This window comes from Parasteatoda tepidariorum, chromosome 12 (assembly GCF_982258835.1).
Source record: "Parasteatoda tepidariorum strain Cologne lab strain chromosome 12, Ptep-v5.0, whole genome shotgun sequence".
Classification (NCBI taxonomy): domain Eukaryota; kingdom Metazoa; phylum Arthropoda; class Arachnida; order Araneae; family Theridiidae; genus Parasteatoda; species Parasteatoda tepidariorum.
The window spans coordinates 18,664,533-18,685,520 of NC_141766.1; the positions used below are offsets into that span (position 1 = coordinate 18,664,533).

At 27.2% G+C, this 20,988-nt stretch overlaps 1 protein-coding gene across 2 annotated transcripts in view; it reads right to left on the minus strand.

The window, feature by feature from the left end:
• LOC107446030 (protein DOP1A) overlaps positions 1-20,988 on the minus strand; it is a 91,077-nt gene that overhangs the window by 12,518 nt on the left and 57,571 nt on the right. For both annotated transcript variants that reach the window (XM_043047375.3, XM_043047374.3), the window contains exons 19-27: positions 19,581-19,738; positions 16,492-16,558; positions 15,232-15,364; positions 12,711-12,826; positions 10,010-10,119; positions 8,300-8,511; positions 4,959-5,111; positions 3,498-3,634; positions 263-318 (exon numbers count right to left, since the gene is read on the minus strand). In XM_043047375.3, the coding sequence (XP_042903309.2) occupies positions 263-318; positions 3,498-3,634; positions 4,959-5,111; positions 8,300-8,511; positions 10,010-10,119; positions 12,711-12,826; positions 15,232-15,364; positions 16,492-16,558; positions 19,581-19,738 (1,142 nt within the window). The remainder of the gene's footprint in view (positions 1-262; positions 319-3,497; positions 3,635-4,958; positions 5,112-8,299; positions 8,512-10,009; positions 10,120-12,710; positions 12,827-15,231; positions 15,365-16,491; positions 16,559-19,580; positions 19,739-20,988) is intronic.

Consider the following 20,988-nt stretch of genomic DNA (forward strand, 5'->3'; position numbering starts at 1 on the left):
TCAAAAATTTAATTTATTTGAGTCAATTTGTTTCTCTTTCTTATTTATCAGATAAAACAAAATATAAAAATAAACAAGAGAATGATAACATTAAAGAGAAGTTGTTGACTAGTAGACTTTCATGCTAGTTATCAAGGTTATCGAAATCATTGAATAAAACCCTGGTTGTTGAAACATTAATCAAAATTTGATTAAACCTTACATAAATTATACATTGTAAAATACAACTGGTAAAAAATAAAAAAGAGAGTAAGGTAATTACCTAAATTCTTCAGAATCAACACATAAGTCATACTCAATTTGTGTGAAGACTTGCACCTAAAAATATGAAATTGTTTAAGCACAGTAAAAGTGAGCAGCTAAAAAGAGAAAGTCAACATAACTTAATAATTCAATAATTTTAAATGTTGTAGTCCATTTTTAGAACATGTTTTCATTCATCTTCATCTTTGGCACAATGACTGATTTAAGATATTAATTATTAATATTAGAGAAATAATAAGGAAATTTATTATCGAAGAATTGACAACGTTTTATTATGAATGTCATAATGAAGACCTATGTGCTTTTAAAGAATTAAAAACAAAAGTCTATAAGAGAAACTAGTAATGCTACAAACATATTTTTATCAACAAATATAATTTGTTGATACTCACCAAGAACCTGTTAATGTTCCAAAGTTTTGGAATCAGTTTCTAGAATATTTACCAACCTAGAATATTTACCATAAGTACCTAGAATATTTATATGCCTATCCTCCAGATAGGATAAAATTATCAGGAACCATTTAGTGTCATGCCTGCACAGGCTAAAAATGTGCATCTTTAACCTCTTTAAATTCATTTCAAATAAAGATTATATCTTTGTTTGAAAAAGCGAAAAATCTTATATTTCTATTATTCCTCCCTCCATATTTGCTTAGGAATTTAAAAAAATATTTAATAATTTTTGTATGAAAAAAACAAATACATTTAATTATGTACTAAGTAGTAAATATGATATTCAGCTTCATGCTAACAATTTTTCAATACCGTCCTTTTAATTCTATACAGTCATTTGACTTAAATTGTGGTCGAAGACAGTGTATATACAATTTTTTGCCAAGGAACTATAGTTTTTTTCATTTTTAGCTGCTGCAATAAAAAGTATTTATTATGCAAGAAATTTGTCAGCAACATTTTATGATCATTAGCTTTTCTAATAAATAGAAAATTTTAAATCAATCTGGAGAGGCCAGGATAGCCTGGTTGGTAGGGCACTGGGCCTATGTCCAAGAGTTCGTGGGTTCGATCCCAGCCGACCGAAGACTCCCCGTGTAGTAAATGGTGACTGATGCACGTTAAATCTGTCGAGTCGCAAAGTCCACTATGTTCCCATAACAAATCAATATCTTTGGGGGTACTGATCCAGTAGTTTCCTTGTCTACTGGATTGGTTTAAAATTACAAGGCTATGGAGTTGATTATTAGTAGTCGTAAACCCAAATTTGGGTCGGCTGTTCAACGACGGATATAAAATCACTCTGGAGAGCTGAGATGGTTTAGGGGATAGAGCATTCACCTTCCAATGAGGTGAACCAGGTTCAAATCCCAGAGATGGCTGGTCGATACGAGTTTCCCATCCGTCTTGCACCAACCAAAGTACTGATGTGAGAAATCCTCAATGGTAGACAGATGATGGGTTAGAGTCTCTTAGCCTTCAGGCTAACTGGGGAGATTCTTATGTTCTTCCTCTCCATGTAACGCAAATGCATAGTAGTTCCACCGAAAAGTCCTCTGAATACTTGATCCAGGAGTTCCTTTGTCTTCTGGATTGGGTTGAAAATTACAAGGCTACGAAGTTGAACATTAGCAGTCGTGAACCCACAAGTTGGGTCGTCTTTTCACCGATGGTTATAAAATAAAATAAAAATCAATCTGAACTAAATTTTAGCACGAGTTTTGCTTTATGTAAAAATGTTATACTTAAATTCTGCTCACTTCATGATATTTAAAAAGAATTCCATACTATCAAGTAATATTTTTAAGAAAAATTCTTTGTAATGGTTTTAAAACATTTTATCTATATTTTCAGCTGAATAAAATATTCAGTAAAACCTCCATTAATGACAGCTTCTAAACAATGTCAATCTCCAAAAAACAGTAAGGAATGACTAACTAGAACAAATTAGAACACAAGAACCTCTTATATAGGATTGACGTCATGGTTTGGCAATTCAATTATGCCTTCTACAGATAAGCAGCAACTTTCAAGGGTGGTCGCCAAGAATCACAGGAGTCTTATTCTAACATACAACATAAGCAATAATTCTTAATGTCTCATCAGTCAGTTTTCAATTTAAACAGTTCGTAGAAATTACCAGAACTTGCGCAAAAGAAATAGTGAGTACATGTGTCTGACCAGTAATTGTTTAATGATTTTTATTCCTTGTCTTCCTGTTCAAGATATTAGAAAAGTGGATGTCTGAATAAGAGCTAAACGAATAATCGAAACACTAATGCTTATCGCAAGCGAAAATTCATTACATTTAAGAATAAAATAAAAGTTATTCAAGATAGTAAAAAAGGAATAAGCATGTGAAAATTAGCTTCATTATATGGCTGTATGAAAATGCAAACCCATGACATCTTAAAAAAAGTGATCATTATAATGCATTACAATAATGACTATAATTAGATTACTCCTTATAATTAGCCCTAGCAGCTTTAAACTCTTGTTTGTGTAATTACAGTATTACCAGAAATGCTTAAACAAAGTAGTCACCTAAGCGATACTTGGCCTGATAAATCGTAGAATTTTTTGGATTGCCACCTTTTCCTACAAATGGATGATACAAAATATATTTAAATGCAGGATTTTTGGATATGGTCTTTAAATTATTGTCTTGATAACTTATTGACTTCTACATAGCTACTGCCTATTTGAACTTATGAAACAATTAAAGTGGTAAAGAGCACTTAGGATCTAAATTCAGATATATTACAATGAATAAGTGAAATCACTGCTCAATCATTTTTTGTTTATGGTGATGTGGCAACTACTTATTGTCACATTCCAAAACTTAAAGACAAATGCTCTGATGGATAGCAACATTGTACAATAACTAGAAATTGTTCAGAAATTCAAAAATTGAAAAATAAAATCAGCCAACAAACATTAAAAATACACCAAGGAAATACATGTTAGATTACTAATGCACTAATTAATGGAAATGCACTAATTAATGGATTACTAATGGAAATGCACTAATTAAATATAATGAGCTAAAATAAAGATGAGCTCAATAAATTATTAAGTTGTAGTAAAAATGTATTTTCTCCAATTTATGTACACTGTTTTGTGTTGACAGGAAAAAATAAGTTCCTTTTCTCTTGTTAATAAAAAAAAAAAAGTCCCAAAACATATTATATCATTTACAAATGAAAAAATATAAAAATTAAATCAAAATATTTTAGAAAAAATGAAACAATATTAAACTTTAAATAAAATTGAACAAACCATTTCTGTGATGATTACAGGCCAAAGAGAAGTAACATGATGAGGAGTCATCCTTATTAATAGAACACGAAAGCATAAGAAAATGTGAGCTTGAACGATAGGAACATGAGACATTCTTAAACTTTCTGTCAGCCTTTCTGAAATGCAAAAAAATATTTAACATTTAGCTAAGATAATATTGAAAAAAAGTAACTTTTAATAATAAATTTTTAATTATGCATATTTTTAATTATATATTTTTAATTATACACATTTTTAATAATATATTTTTATATATTATATTATAATAATATATATTTTATGCAAAAGCAACAGACACAAAAATTATAGTCACAGATTTCTGCTAATGTCATTTATTAGAAAACACCTCTTAGGAGCAACTAGGTGAAGTATCATGATATCTTAAGATAAAAAAAAGTAAGGTTAAAATTAATGATAGGATCACAACGTTTTGGATGTATAGCTTTTTATTCCTAAACATATCTTTAACAGATTTAATTTTCAAAAGAATATTTAGTAAACAACCAAGCATTTATCTCAGAAAAGAAAGAATACACATTTCCTTTATTTATAATAAAAATCATTTGCATACTTTTCAAATTTGCATGATATTTCTTAAAGCAAATTAGAAAAAAACTAATGCATTCTTTTGTACAAATTAAACAGAATAAAGTTTAAGAGATTAGGGAAATTTTGGTATCATCATTTTATCTATAAAAGAATCATATGTGAAAACAAGAAAGCATTTCAGTGTTCCAACTATGTTTGTTAAAAGGTGTTATTATTGTTGATTCATTTGCTTTTCTCTCTAAAATAGTCTACACTTTTTAGAATGACTACTCCATTACAATGAACCTTATAATACAGTGAAAAGTTGAGAAATTCCATAAAGGAATTGAGAAATTCCACTTGCTAATCCATAAAGGAATTCAATTTTTTCTAGATCTGTTTATCTTCAAATGAACAACAAATTTAACACTGAAAGCAAACAAATTTTTAATCTCAAGTTTTGTGTTATGTTCTAGAGGTAGAGAAATGCATACTGAACACAAATTAAAAAATTAAACAAGAAAATTTGGTATGAATGTAAAAAAAACAACTTTAAAACACATCATGAAAGACAAGATTTAGTACCAAAAATATTTGTTTTCAGGACATAATTTATCCATTATCTAATTAGTAAAAATGTTGCACTATTTAAATAAATAAAATACTTAACATAACTAGAAACTACCAATACAAAATAATAAGTCTTCACACTTATCATATTATTTATCAAATTGAAAGTATTACATAATGTATATAAAAAGCTAAAGATATCTCAATCTGAGGGCATGTATGATAAATATAGTAGTGGGTATTGAATAAATTTGAGTGATTGAATATTATTACTCAGTACTTTTAATTTTAATATAATTATGGTCTAAATACATGCTACTAAACATTAGGAAAAACATTTACCTTGAATATCGGGCATATATTTTTGATACTGATCAACTTCACTGCAAAATATAACAAAAGCCAAACGCTTTAATAGTTGAGATCGTAATTCATATTCTTGTTCCTTACTACTAAATAAGTTTAGTGATCCAGATTGAGCAACGGAGACCCGGGCTAAAAAAAATAATCAATTATTGAGCAAAGTTTGACTATTTCTTATAAAAGTAATATAACTATTTAATTTATTTGCCTCTAAAAATTATTATTCATTGTATAGTAGCCAATAAAAGCACATGTTACATAGTTGATCATAAAACTTTTGTAAAGTATAGAGGAAGGACTTTAGGACAGGTTAAAAAAAAAACCTTATTATGGGAGGTAAATTTATTATCAAAATGCCTTTAAACCCAAACAAATCAAAATAGCTATAATAAAGTACAAAAAAGGATTTTCAAGAGAATTAGTAGAAGTGAAAAAACATTAAAAATTTCACAAATTAGTGTTTCACAGTAATGAATTTCCCATGAATCAAATGATGTGGAGAAGTCTTACTTCAATCCCTTTCTTGCAATGAAAGTATCATGAAAGACATTAGAGACAATTTCTGAAAAAGTGAACTGGGTTGTTCTACTTTTCTCATCTTTTAATGAAATATACTTAATAAAAATTTACTAAATAATATTAAAATATTTAATTATAAATTACCACTTCTTAAAAGGTGATAACATTAATAGCAACAATTCTGAATTTCATTGATATTTATATTATTTTTATGTATTATGAATAAATATATTCATTACTTATGTAATCCACTTTTCTATTTAAATAAAATTAACACTAAAAAAACTTTTTTCATTGAATTTTAAGACATCAAATTAACTTAAACAATAATGTTATGGGGAAATCTATCAGTGTTGCATACATTACAATTTTTCAACAATCCTATATTTCACTGATAAGAAAATAGTTACAGAAATATTCAATAAAAACATTTAAAATATTTAAATGCTTGAAAAATCATTTTATGTATGGATAAATAAGTTTAAATTATTTATTTTCACATATTTTTTGCTAAACATTATGGTTTCCTCTACATCTACCATTAAGTATATTTGAGGTTCATAGCAACTGAGCACAAAAATTTCACAACAAATAGCAAAAAGATAGAAAATAAGTTTATCGCTGCAGTTTTGAATAAAAAAAAACTTCAATTAGCACTGTTTTGCAAGTCACTCTTTTGGATATTAAACAAATATTAAATAGTTACTTCTAAAACATCTTTCACACAGTAACATAACTTATTTATTGCAGCCCTTTGTTAGAGATATTATCAAATATTTAATCAGTAAATCAAGTATTATACTATAAACTATTCAATCAAAACAAAAGTTTTGCATAAAATAGCTTGAAATTCATTAATGGAAAAAAATTCAGAAACAGAACAAAGAAAATAAAAATGTTAAATATTCACGATTTTAATCACTTTCAGCCTTTTTACTTCATTAAAAAATAAATTTTTTTAAAGTACACTAAACAAATAGTAAACTAAAAAACAGAAGATTAAATAATTTAAAATCATTAAAAATTATAAAATCCTAGGTTAAAATAAATAAATCGACACTTTAAATAATTTTTAGATAAATTAAAACAAATCATAAGGAAAGGAGAAGGAAAGAAAATCTTCAAGGTCGAAAAAAAAAACAAATAAAAGATTTCAAGAAGAAAAATTCTCTGTATAAGCATATTAAAAACCGATAAAGATCTATTTATTAATATGCTCATATGCTGAAAGTGATTGATAGACAAAACAAGAAAAAGGTTAAATTTAAGCAATCAAAACTTTTATTTTGAACCTGCTTTAACCAAATGTAGCCAACAATTTTGGTTTCTACTTTTTGCGATGGAGGATGTACCACAGTCAGTGCATAACTTTATTTGTATCCTCTCTATGTTTTTTTCATATTTGAACTGAAACCAAAGATTTTGTCTTCTGACAGTGAGAAGCACATGCAGTAAATGTGTCCTAAAACAGTGGTGAGGGTAGTATATTTTTTTAATACACAGATCCATTATTAAGAGAAATTTTTTTTGTAGAAAAATAATACATTTCAAATAACTGAACATAAAAAATGCTAACATTTAAGAAGGAAATTTGTGCAGTGAATCGTTAAAAAAACTATATGAAAGATTATGAGCATGCATAGTTAAAATGAGTAAAATCAAGACTATCTTATTTTTTTTAAAGAAAAAACTTATAATCCTAATTTATTTTCATCATCAACTAAAAATGCAACGTTATTTTTCAAATCAAAGATATATTAATAAAAAGCTGTTTTTAACATACATAACGTATTATAACTAAAACTAGCCTTTTCAGGTGTAGTCAAACCTTTTTCTATTATTGACATGTAGGTGCCCTTAACATCCTTCGTCCCTCTCTCTTTTAAGGTACCAAGTAAAAAACTCTGCAGAAGAATGCAAAATTTTGAGTCAAAATTACAGCTTGTATTCAACAGAAGATTGACACTAACACAGAGCCCCCTCCATGCTTCTCATCAACATCACCCCCATGCTTCATGTCACATACATAAACGTTTGTTGGTCTAAAATATTGCAAATGATGATTTGTCAGACCAGATTACCAACTCTCATAGCTGTTGTGTTTATTTTAGGGGTCTTGGTATCACTGTCATCATTTCATAGCATTCTGTGATGACACAATCCATTTTAGGATAGCTACCCTGCCATGAATGTTCTTTGCATGCAGCTCCCATTGAATAGTTTAATTAGTATGGGGCATTTTTTATACGAACATTATGCATATGAATGTTTGTATAAAAATTATCTGTGGTATTTATTTCAAGTTTTTGGGAGGGCTATCCTCTTCACTAGGTTTTGGCTGGTCAACTTTATCTTTTGCTTACTGTTCTGCCTTGCAGATGACACTGTTTCCATTTTTCTAGGGTCTATCATGACTCTTGATACAATGGTCCTTTAAACACACATAAGGGCGGCTGTTCAAGACAGACATTTTAATAAGAATTCCAAGTATCATGCCTCTTTGTTGGGAAAAGAATTTTCTCATACAGCACTCACATCGGCTAAGTATCGACCGATAGCTTTTCTTTCCCCATAATTAAGTAGCAGACTGTTGCAACACATGGTGAAGTTGTATTGGAGTTTAAAGTATAACACATTACAAATCAGGTATTCCTATTATTTTGCCCTAAACATAGATATAGATTACTATACTTAAAATAAATAATACTTAAACTTAAAACAAATATTAAAATTTTAGAAGATTACTGAAAATTAGCTTTTTAAGATTTTTAATAACTATTACATTAAAAAAAGATACTTACCAATGAAATCCCTGAAAGATGTTTTATCATGAGTCATAAGATGATCTATAATTGATCGCCAATACCCTATACAAGAATAATTCATTTGAAAAAATGAGGTGTCTAATACTAAATCAAATGCCTCTTTGCGCCAAGCTTTTCTGGTATGTTGATAGCCAGAAATATTAGCAAGTAGTTGACAACAAGCTCTAAAACTGGGAACGTTATGAGCACTGAAATAAAATAAAAAGCCTTTTTAAGGATAAAAACAACAAGGTTTTTCAAAAAAGAAGAAAAGAAAGAGACATTATGATGCTTATCACTACAAAATGATCAACAGACTATAACCCTATGTAAGTGTAACAGTTTTTATTATTTAAAAATAGGTAGATAAAATTTTATTAACTTTGATTTTTTTTTTTTTTTTTTTTTGGTTAAAGAATAAATTATTGCGTAATTATATAAACAAATTTTTTAAAAAAACTAAAAATTAAGCTTAAATCAATAATTATTACTTCGTATACAATCAGTTGAAAATATTTGAAGTCTTTTTCCACTCTTCTCTTATATCATATTTCAGAATTTATTTTCCCATTTTTAATTTAGACTATGCTCCTATGGTTCATACATCATTAAAATCACAGTTTTCTAATAATAAAGGTACTTTGAATTCATTTTATATGTTTACAGGTCAATGAGATTCGCCTTCTAAAAGTAATTTTTAAGTCAAAAATTTACATCATGTCATGCTTGAAAAGAAATTTTTAAACGTTAGAAATCTTTAAGTTAAAACTATATTCTAAATAACCTCCAAGCATGTTTTATTTTTATTAAAAACTATAAAATAAAATAATAAATTATAAAAAAAATCAGTAGAACTTAAAAAAATATAATAAAAAAATCAGTAGAACTTATAAAAAAAATTAAGAGTTCAAGAAATTAAAAACAAAAATTTAACAATAAATGCATTATTAAAATATTTTTGTGGCGTTTTTTATTTATTAGAAAGAGATAGAATTGTATAATTTTTTGCATGGTGACTCTTTAGTTAACAAAATTTGTGTGCGTCCATTGAAATCAAATCGAATTTTTCGGAATTGTCTAACTACAGAAAAAATTGTGTTGTCCTCCTCTTTGCCTAAATATGCGGAAGTAAAATTTCTAAAGTGGACTGGAATTATTGTTTTTTTCTTTTATTTTTATTCACACTGATGATTTTTATCATAAAATTTGGGAATGAATTAAGAATGTTCACACTTTATTTTATTTTTTAGTAATTCATAGAAAGAAAGAGAAAATAAAGTAGTATGTTTAGTCTGCAAAATAAACAAAAGGATAAAGCCTTTTGTTTATTTTATATTTATTAGTATTTTTAGTAATTTTAGTTTTAAGTTCTTCATCTTGATCTTGACAGTGACTAAATATATAGCAGTTAAGAAGAGAAAATAAGTTACATAAGAAAAAAGTAGGTATCTAAGTTAAAAACGTAGTAATATATTTACAAGTAAATTTACTAGTGCAATGAAAATAATAGCTGGTGTATTATTTCTGACTTACTATAAGATTTTCAGCAAAAATTCTAAGAACAGATGTAATTATTAAACTAATTTTAATAAGAGATACTGTCATATATTCCATTTGTAAAAAAATAAATAATTTTTTAAAAACTTAATCAAAAAAGAAAACATTACTTTTACACAGAATATGAAATAAATAAATTCAGCAATATACCTGTGGTTTTTTAAATAAGGAGTAACATAGTGCATTATGCTGCTTAACAATGGAACCACTTTCTCCTTTTCTTCTCCCACATAAACAAAATCCAACACTGGAGCTAAAAACTTAAAATATAAATTGATTAACTTCTAAATCTTTTCAGGCATAATTAATTAATTTTTTTCATATACATGAAAAAATGAATACTAGATCTTTAATGTCTGTAACAACTTATAATACGTAAAATAATATTTTCTTCTTTAGTAACGCAGAATCATCAATTTTAACACTTTTTTTTTATTAATGATGTATTTTCAGGATTTCCCCTGCATTGTTGGCAATCGCATGCATCTGATTGATTTTTTATGTTTTTTCAAAAAAAATATTTATAGTTTGAATCAGGTAGCTAAACCTAGTGCAACATTGGATGAGAAATTTGCTACAACCAGGAAATTACAACACATTAGCACTTTGCCATTTCTTCCTTGTAGCTCAACCTCAGCATATAATCAATCCACAATTGCTAGACTTATGTTAAATTATTTGCTAGTGTGACAACATTTAAAAACAATTTTCATAGATATTGAACTATTGAAACACAGTCAAACCCTGATATCACAAACTTTGATAATAAGAATTTTTGTACGTTAATAAAATCTGAATTCTCTACCAATTTGTGACATTAATAGCAAAACAAAAAACTTCTTTTAGCTGAATATATTTCCTGGCAAACCTTGCTTTTTAAAAATGTTTTTGATCAACAGTTTTTTTTTTGTTTAATTTTGAAAAACGGGAAATTCTTGCATTAACTTCAATCCTTAAAAACTTTTCTTGGACAATTTTATGAACAACGTCTTGAAACTCTAGTAAAAAACCAGTGGTCAGAATCATCCATTCAGACATGTAGCATATGTATATACAAATATGTAACATTGTAAGTAGCAGACATGTAACATATGTATATACAGATAAGAATATTCACACATAAGATTACTAAAAACTTGCTAACTTATCGAACACAAAAGAAGTAGATACTATGGACAGTAATGTAGCAGTATGTATGTAGTGATTGAAAGGAACCAGAAATGTTATAAATTCTGATATGTATTAGAAGCCAAAAATGAATTTCAATTTCTTAAACAACTTCTAAACTATCAGTAAAATTATTATTTAGGCTAAAATGTTAAAAATATTTGACATTCAGTTAATATTAGATTCACAATATCCCGAAATTTGATATCATGAAATTTTAAGTTGAATTTGTGATATTAAGAATAATACAAAAATGTTTGATAATAATTTTTATGGATGCTATATAAAACAAGCAGGCCAAAAAACAATACCTGGTGCAAATGATACCCTCAACCTAATATTTTTCTTTCAAAAATAATCAGAAATATTTTTGACTATTATAAAACATTATAAAATGTGTTAAAATAGTGGGTGCTAGCTACTAATTTTAGGTGACCAAATAACAGGGATTTTTCATTCGTTTCTCTCTGATGCTATTTTAAAAAAGTTTTACTTCCATCCATCACAGAATTAAATCAATATTTTCATATGTTAATATAATAATTTCATTACGTAATAATATTTTCATTACTAAACACAATTAATAATAAAAACAAAATAGTAAACTGCTACTACTAAATAATTAGTTAAAAAAAAAGAAATTATGATCTATATTTGCAACAACAGAAAAATGGCAAAACACATTATACTTCACAAAACATTTTATGATCTTCAATTTAAAACTAATAATGTAAAAAAAAAATTGTCTAAATCACCATTGACCTATAAGCATTAAGTGAGATTTATAACATTACTTATCCTATGCAAGGAATTAGGAAAACTACATTATTCACATTTTCAGTAAATACTTTTGAAGTTGTATGCAGTCAAACAAATGCTTGAACACGCTATAATTGCTTAAATGAAGACATAAAATAATATGCAAAAATATTAAGCAAATAGTCATAATACTGAATCTGAGGTTTGTTTTAAATACATTAACAATCAATAAGAAGGCATCAAATATAATTAATGGTTAATAGTATATTTAAATTTTTTTTAATAAGTATAGTCTTGTAGAGTCTTTTGTGCTTACAATAAAATAAAAATTATACAATAAATATAAAAAGATAAACTGAGATAAAAGATTTAACTGAGAGGCTCCTACTAAAGAATAGCTTTTAAACTAAATATAGTTGAAATCAGCCCTCGCCCTAGTTTTCTGCAATTTTACTCTTCGTTCCTTTAGCATCTTTGTCTTATCTCCAAGAGGGGGATAAGACAAAGATGCAAAAGGAATTTGAAGCAAATCAATGCTACCTAAAAATACACAAACATACATATTATAATAATTAAAAATAATAATTTTATTTCTATATTATATAAAATAATTTTTTTTCTAATATTTTGTTTTTGATTGATTAAATGCCATTCTAATACTAAAACATTATTGTCCAAAAAATTATGTTCACTTATTTTTTGTTCTTAGATTCAGATCGTTTTAAGCGTTGTTTACCTTGGGGATCTATTATACGGAAAAATCTAATAACCGGACTTCCGGAAGCCACACCGTTTCCGGATACGTGACTTTCAGCTGTATTAGCAATGAGCTATTCTGGATATGAAAATAACAAGTGACATAGTCATTTGCAAAAGACATCAGGAAATTTCATTAAAAAAATAACACAAATAAATTCAAAATTACTTCTGCTAGGCTGCATAAAGCTTGAACACTGTATTGAGCATTATTTAAATGAAGAGAGGTAGAACTGGAAGTTGTCTTTAACGTTGAGGTCTCATCTTCTTCCAGAGTTGTATCCTCTAAATATTTATTTATAGTAACATTATTTAAAATTAAGAGAAAATGTGAAGTAACACGCAAAGTATTTAATGCAAAATTAAAATTCAAAAATTATAAACACAGTTGAACCTCAATGCAACATTCCTGCAACTTTTGTTTTCCCATATGTATCGTCTTGTTTAACTGATCCCATCACAAAAACTTTTCTAAAAATGTTAATAATTTCCGTTTAGATCACTTTTGATGCCATAGGTTACCACATGTATCATTCCGAAATTTTAAGGACATTTGATAAAAACTAAAGTTATTTTATTGTGAGAAATAAAAGCAATAACTCTTGATACTAATGATGAAGAAGAAAATTAGGATTTGCTATTTAGTTAAGAGTTTTAAACATGTAATTTGATACTTATGCATCAGTTAAAGAAAATGTGGAAACTTGAGATGTGATGTCAGTTAAAAAAATGGTTGCAGAAATTGAAGAAGAGCAAGACGATGCCAATGAAGAGAGTGAAACAGAACCACAAGCAGTGACAACCTTTGTGGATGGCCCTAAAGTCTTTAAAACAATGGGAAACTGCCTGCATTCCCACTAATTTACAGAAAAAGAACAGCAATCTGTTACAGATTTCTAAATTGTACTAACAAAAAAGTAAGTTCTAACAAAAAATGTCTATATGTTATAAATAAAAAAAGATGTTTATTCATCTTACTTTTCCATTGTATTTCTAACAATGGGTGTTATGCCAAAGTTTAGTAAATGATAAGCTTCAAGTAGCACTCATAATTAAATGGCGCTGCATTATAATTTCCTATTTTTATCAAATTTATACATTTTTTGCAATCAAAAAGCTTAAGTAACATATTTTAAAACTGATTCTGTTCAAAAGTATAACATTTTAAAATATTTAGTTCATTTGGTTAGACTTCAACGAAAAAAAATAATTAAACACTTTAAATAAAATAATTATGAACAATATTTCATAATAAATCATTTCATTTAAAGGAAATAGGCACTGTTCAATTTTAATTCTTTTCTATGGGAATAATGACATTTTTACTATGCAAATTTTTGAGAGGAAAGCATACAGCAATGATGGCAACTATTTTAAAAGCCAGATAATTTAGTGAAAATTTTAAATACAAAATTAATGACCCTCTAAATAACATAAAATATATAAATCTCTTTCAGAAATTACTGATACAAATATTATAAATCTGAAGAAAAAGTCTCTTATTGTAACAAGCTTGGCATAGAAGTGTATATATTTAATATATGTATATATTTAAAAAAATAATGAAAGAAGCTTGCCTTCACTAAAACAAAATTAGGAATACGTTTTGACATTTAGAAGTATTTAAATATGTCATCACAAAAGGAAAGTTGAAAAATATTTATTTTTAAAAAAACAATTATTGTTTGAAATTATTCCTAAACTAACTACTATAAACTAAAGATTGAAACCTTAAATCTTTTAAATTTATAACTAGTACAACAAATGTATCAGAATAAAAGGATTTAGCATGTACCATACTCAAAAGGTTTATGAATTTTCATAGAATTGAGTTTAGAAAATTAATGGCAAAATAGTAAAAATTTACTATATAGTGCAAAACTTTGTTACAAACTTCAGGCATAAAAATTAAATAGTGTTTATAAACTAAAGCTGGAAAAAAAGGACAATCGGAAAAGTTGACAAGATATCTTGGTGCCTCAACATTAAGGAGTTTTATTAAACCTAAAGAATGCAAATTTTCTAAAGAATATACTTTAATAGGAAAACTGATTTTAAAAGCAACATATAAGCTTTTACTTTGACTGGCTGCCATTTGCGAAAGGACCAAGTTAGGAAAACATAGATTAAAAAAACAGTTTAAATTTTAAAGCATAATGCAGAGCATTTAAGGTTAGGATTAATCCCACAAATAAGGTACAAAAATATATTACCAGCTATAACACTTTTTTCAGTTAAATTAATTATTCTAGGTGACATTACGGATAAGCTACAAAGAGTTTTGCTTCATCTATGAGTCGAACATCATAAAAGCAGTATTTATTCTTTAGAACTAAGTTTAAATAAAACTATTTGCTACCCACATTCATGCCATTATAAGTAATAGACACATCTACTTTAACTAGTTAAATTACTCATCTTTGACCATTTGTTTAAGTTTATAAAATTGGAATTAGTAGATAAAAATATGTGCAATAATTACCTTTTGAAAATGGTATTCAATAACTACAAATATAGTATCATTAACAAAAAGACAAAAGTAAATGTAGTAAAAGAGGTATTAAAATTAAATTCAATAACCTTGCACAAGAATGTCATTTACATAATTCAATTTTGAAAATTTTGAAATTTTAATTAATTAACAAGGAAAAAATCTGATAACTTTTTATGCAAAAAAATAATTATCTCACCATCTTCAACAGCAGCTGATATATCAGACTGAGGACCAGGTCTAACAGCTAAATTACGCCACAACCAAGTTGTTTGTTCCAAGCTATCACAAGCAACATTACTGCATGCTTCGATCAACTTATGAGCTATATCCTATAACAAAGATAAAGTAATAATTTAATTAAAATTTACATTAATTAATGTATAAACAAAACAAAATTAAAAGGGGATTTAGATTTTTGCACAGATTAACTAATAATTCACCTAGAGAATAGTAATAGAGTAAAAATTTTGACAAATATATGCTTAATAGTAAATATACTAATAAGATAGTACATTTAGTTTCTTAAAATTTATTTTATGACTGTTAAGTTTCAATTTTCAGTGTAAATTACAAAGCTAAGCATGCAAATGATATTTAAATTGTATTTTTACTCTTATAAGATTAAAATTAAACGGCTACATGATGAACTAATATGATGAACATTTGTAAATTAACAAGAAACAAATTAGAGTTACATCATGATTTGACAGATTGTTTTAAAAATCTATTTTAAAAAAAATAAAGAGGCATCAGTTAACCTGAAATATAATTAATTGAGCGTATATATAATATGCAGGGTGTCTCATAAATCATGAAATTTTTTTTCATAAATTAAAACAAGAATACTCTTTCCAACAATAACATCTCACTCCATTTTATCAATAAACTTTTCAATATTTTTTCCATATTTTTTAATTTTTATTTTTCAATTTAACCCTCATCCACTACAGGAATATGAGCATAACAAATGATCATAGTAGTGGTCATGTTCTGAAATTTTTTTTTATCTACATATCTTAATTTTTACTTAAACAACACCTATTACATAGATTTAATTTTCCACTTAACAACCCATATTAAAAATTTTAAAAAAATTTGAAACTGGAATCAAATACCTTTAATTGTGCATGTTGTATTGTAACTGCAACTTTTCTCACATGGGGGCATGAAACATGTTCAATTATTTATTTTTAGTTTTTAATGTTCTTCTATAAGTTATGATTATACTATGTGGCCTGCCCTTTTCACTGCATAGCAATTGAGAGCCAATGTTTTTAAATTAAATATTTTATCAATTTGTTTTCAATCAATCGATTTGCCCATCGATGTAGATAAATAAACTTATAAATCAACGTAAATTAAAGTGATAGTTTTGATTATAAAAATGGAACATTTATCATTGTATGAGCTTTATTAGTAGGAGAAAATGTATAATTCATTAAGCATTTTAACATACTTGAAGATCCTTTTGAGACTTTTTGTCTTCCAACAAAGGAGAGCGTTGTACAAATTCATGTAAAATGCTACAAGAAAAAGGAAACATGCATTAAGTGTGTAACTTTCTTAGTAACAAAACAGTACATAATACTCGGAAACTCACGAGTCAAATAGATATGGAAATGCATTACAAATACAAATAAAATATTTGCATAATTTTTTTGCTAATTATGGCAAGCAATATTTCATTTTGCTAAATATAACAAGCAATATTTCATTTCGCTAAATATAAGAAAATTAAATGCATGTTTAACACTAAATCAATTGACACCATACAGAAAATTATAGGATTTATAGCTTAGAAGTTATGAGAATGTCAGGTATAAGAATAATAATTTTTCACTTAGATTATGCCTAAGACCTTATAACTTAAGAACTATTAGTTCTATTAATTTAGTTTCAATTTTTATGAATTTATTGTAAAAATACATAAGAAACAGCACCTCATCTGTCTAGATATCAATGTCAGATGCATAAATAGTATGTACAAAAAGTATACTTTTTATTCATGAAACTTTTATCAGTCTTACAAAGATTTCATGCTAATGGTATCTAAACTACTTGTTCATTCAGTTAAAAACAAAACATAGGATTCAAGACTTCTCTTGTCAAGATAGTAATATCAGACATGCAGGTAGGTAAAAATACTAAAATTCACCTTTTAGACTTAAGACATTAATTTTTGAAATATTAGTTCTCTGGTCTCGGTTGTGTTGTCATTCAAATCAGCACAAAAAAAGGAAAGAATACGCTAGTTATCTAGATATATATCCATCATTGAACAGCCGATTCAATTTTGGGTCTACAACTATTGATTTTCAACTCTGTAGCCTTGTAATTCTGAACTAATCCAGAAGTAGGACTGGGCTATAAATCGATGCATCGCGAAATATCGATTTAATGCATATATCGGCAGGCCGATATCATGACTTTCGTTTTAGGAGATGTATCATAAATCTGATTTCAGCCGCTAATACTGACTTTTGCTTTAGTCGATGCATCAGAAATTTGATATAAGCTGCCGAGAGTGACTCTCGTTCTAGCAATGCCTCAGATTTAGGCCGTCATATAAGACAACACTCGCGGTTCAACGATATCGCTATAATATCGCCTTCGTCGCGGCGGCTGTCACCGCGCTGACGAAGACTATTTTGATTTCGTCCAGCTGCAGAGCTGTTGATAGTTCTAGCTACGAAGACGATGTTAGTTTCGTGATGCTGAATAACGAAAAGGAAATTGAATCAAAACTCCCGGTTTCGTGCGAGGATCGGCGTTGAAACTGAACTCTATACTGTTTCTTTATGCACCATTTTTGTCTTTGGAAGTTTACTTTTATGAAGATTATTTTCAGCTGAACTTACGCTATTTTGTGATCGCTGTGCACTTTATTTCGTCGGGATTTAACGTTTCTTGTAAATTATTTTCAGTGAGATTTTTGCTACTTAGCAATTGTTTCATTGTGCATAATTTCATCACTTTTTTTTTGTCGGGATTTCACGATTCTTGTTAATTATTTTTAGTAGACCTACTGTTACTTTTATCATTGCGCAATCGCTGTTATCTTAAATTGGGCCCAGTCCCCTAAAAACCAGACTATCCTGGATCCCTAGTTGTCTATAGTAACATTTAAGTTTATCCTCTTTTCGAGCTCCTTCTCCTAATCAGTAAATTCAAAAGAAGAATAATGATCATCTTGGAAGATAGCAAACTTCAATTATCCACATTGAACACAAACCACAAATTTAATACGATTTCAAGCTCTCCCTAATTATTTTCATATTCAACTACTTAACTGGCTTACTTTGGTAATGCAGATTGGCATTATTAATTTTTAGAAGTGTAGGAAATAGAAAAATTTTTTAACTTTTTATACACATTTGAATGAATTTTAAACTCTATTAGAAGTTCCAAGATAAATCTTTAAAACAGCTTGCACTTTCTACTTCAAGTGGCTGACAAATTTTGATTTAAAATTTATGTTGGTGAAAATATATTACAGAGGAAAAGATAGGTATTCAATGTGTGTCTGTCCTAAAGTACAGCAGTCTCATTTATCTTTGGAATTATTTAAGTAAATCAAAAACTTTTTTCACATAATTATGGAAATTCTTTATCCAAGAAAAATTTCATAAAAAATAATTTTAAAATAGCTATTTATTCATTTTTAAATTAATAATTTAAGAAAAGATTTTGAATTACGAGACATAAAAATTTTCACCCAATCTTAAATTGTGTTATAGTTAATGGTAAAATCTAAAACTTGAACAGCATTGGTTAAATGGTTCCTTAAGAAATTAAATTTTCTTTTCTTTCTTTTTTTTATTTTATTGTTCGGAAAATCAATAAAAATGCAGCTGAAATTGCGGATTTTGTGATTTAAAATTACAAAGTTTAAAATGATGTAAAAATTTGTTTACCTTATAATTTAAACATTTTTTAGATTTTAAAATCAATTATATAAAATAATAAATGGTTTTAATAGGGTGGTAGATTTTATATTTGGATTTGGTTTTATATTAATATTTGGACAAATAAGTTATATAATTAAGAGTAAAAATGTTTAGATTCATTAAAAGAGCAAGAGATAGAGCAAAATAAGCAAAACAGTAAAATTAACAATAAGGGAAACAAGCTATTAACTGCTCTTGTGACCATTATTAGAACCATAATATCCAGATTATAGCTACCTTTTATATTTTGAGGGACAAGAACTGAAATTCATCAACAAAATAAAAAGAAATGCTCATTCAAGTTCTGTTTTCGTGCCTGATTTCATAACGTAAAATATTGTCTACATAAGTTAATTAGTATATTTGACCAATACAGCATTCACTAAAGTATCTACAAGACTAGGTTTGGTTGGCCAGGCAACACTGTATCACTTAAGATGAATTCCTCAAGCTATTAAGATTGCAAATTGAATGTGAAAATCCAGTTATTAGATAAAAAGTAATAAAAGTGCTTGTTTTTTCATTTGGCACACTACATTAAAATTTTTAAAGGAAAAAAAAATAACCTAAGTATTTTGCACATTAAACCTCATTTTACCTTAGCAAATGAAACTGCACTAACGGTGAAGGTATTTGCAAACCATCTCGCCAAAGACCTAGTAGGGATTGCCATGTTTCAATCAACTGAGTTCCAGATGTTTGTTGAATATATGCCAGAAAAAACTGGAGAGTATTAACTTCAATTCCAATTTTATTCTATAAAAAAGCAATCAAAATTTTCATTACAAAATATATAATTATACATGCTTACATAGTTTATATTAAAACTATTTCCTTTTAAAACATAACTATTTTTTGATGCAAATTTAAATACTTCAAAAAATTTCAAAGCCAAAGATACACTTTGTTTTATTATACACTCAAAATTCTTTGCATGAATACAAATCACCATCACTAGAAATGCAATATTTATCACATTTCAATATCTTTTGAACAAAAGTTATGCTTATAAAACATACAAACTTGCATATAAAAAACTGCAGTTGTAAAGAATCCTGAAATCAAACATGTTAAAGCAGAATAATAATGCATAAGGACCTGTACAGCACACAAAGTCACAGCAATAGTGCAAATACGTAAAGTTCAGAAAAAAAGTTAAAAAAATTCTTCAAGTGATAACAAACATGTTTTTGGAACATCACGATTGAAATGCTATAAAATAGTGCTTACAGAAACATTTCTGTGTCATTCCCTTTGAAATATTTTTAAAAAAATTTGCTAAAACTTTTTTAAGCTCTTTTTGCACATGTGAAAGATGTAACCTTGGCATCCTGTGTTTATGGGTATGGGTACATTTTGTAGTTGAAAGTCGTTGAAGTTGTGGTGTGGAAATTATTCTTCAGTTGTAAAAAATATTGTACTTCTATCAATAAGTATTATTTATTTTACCTTATAAATATCCTTGATGCATCAATCATGGCTAATTCTAATTTCTTTGAAATAAATATTATTATCTTAGTAAAATCTTAGTATGATCTTAGTTAATTATCTTATGAATCAAAGTTATTCCAGAAATTTTAAAATATTACAGCCGAAAGTATATTTTTAGAAATACTTTTTGTCTCTGAATGCAATGCTAATACTTTTTTCCCCTCTTGCATTTGTTAGGTTAAGTATAACGTGATTAACTAATAATACAAAAAAAATTATGTTAAATTTTAAGAGTGAAAGAAAATTAAATTTTTACTTCTCTTTGTATTTCAATTTCGACAACAACAAAAAATGACCGTAATCAGAAAAGAACATAAAACAAATAGTTCAAACATAGTTTAATAATTAAAAAAACTATCTGTTTTAACTCAGAGTTGTAACATGAGCTTTCTTATATTCAAATCCAAATTCATGGACCTATCGTCAGTGATTCTAATGTTCTTTTTAAACGTAATAGCATCAGTAAGTCAATATTATTCTTCAATCTGTTCCCGTCTTTAGGTAAATGGGGAAAA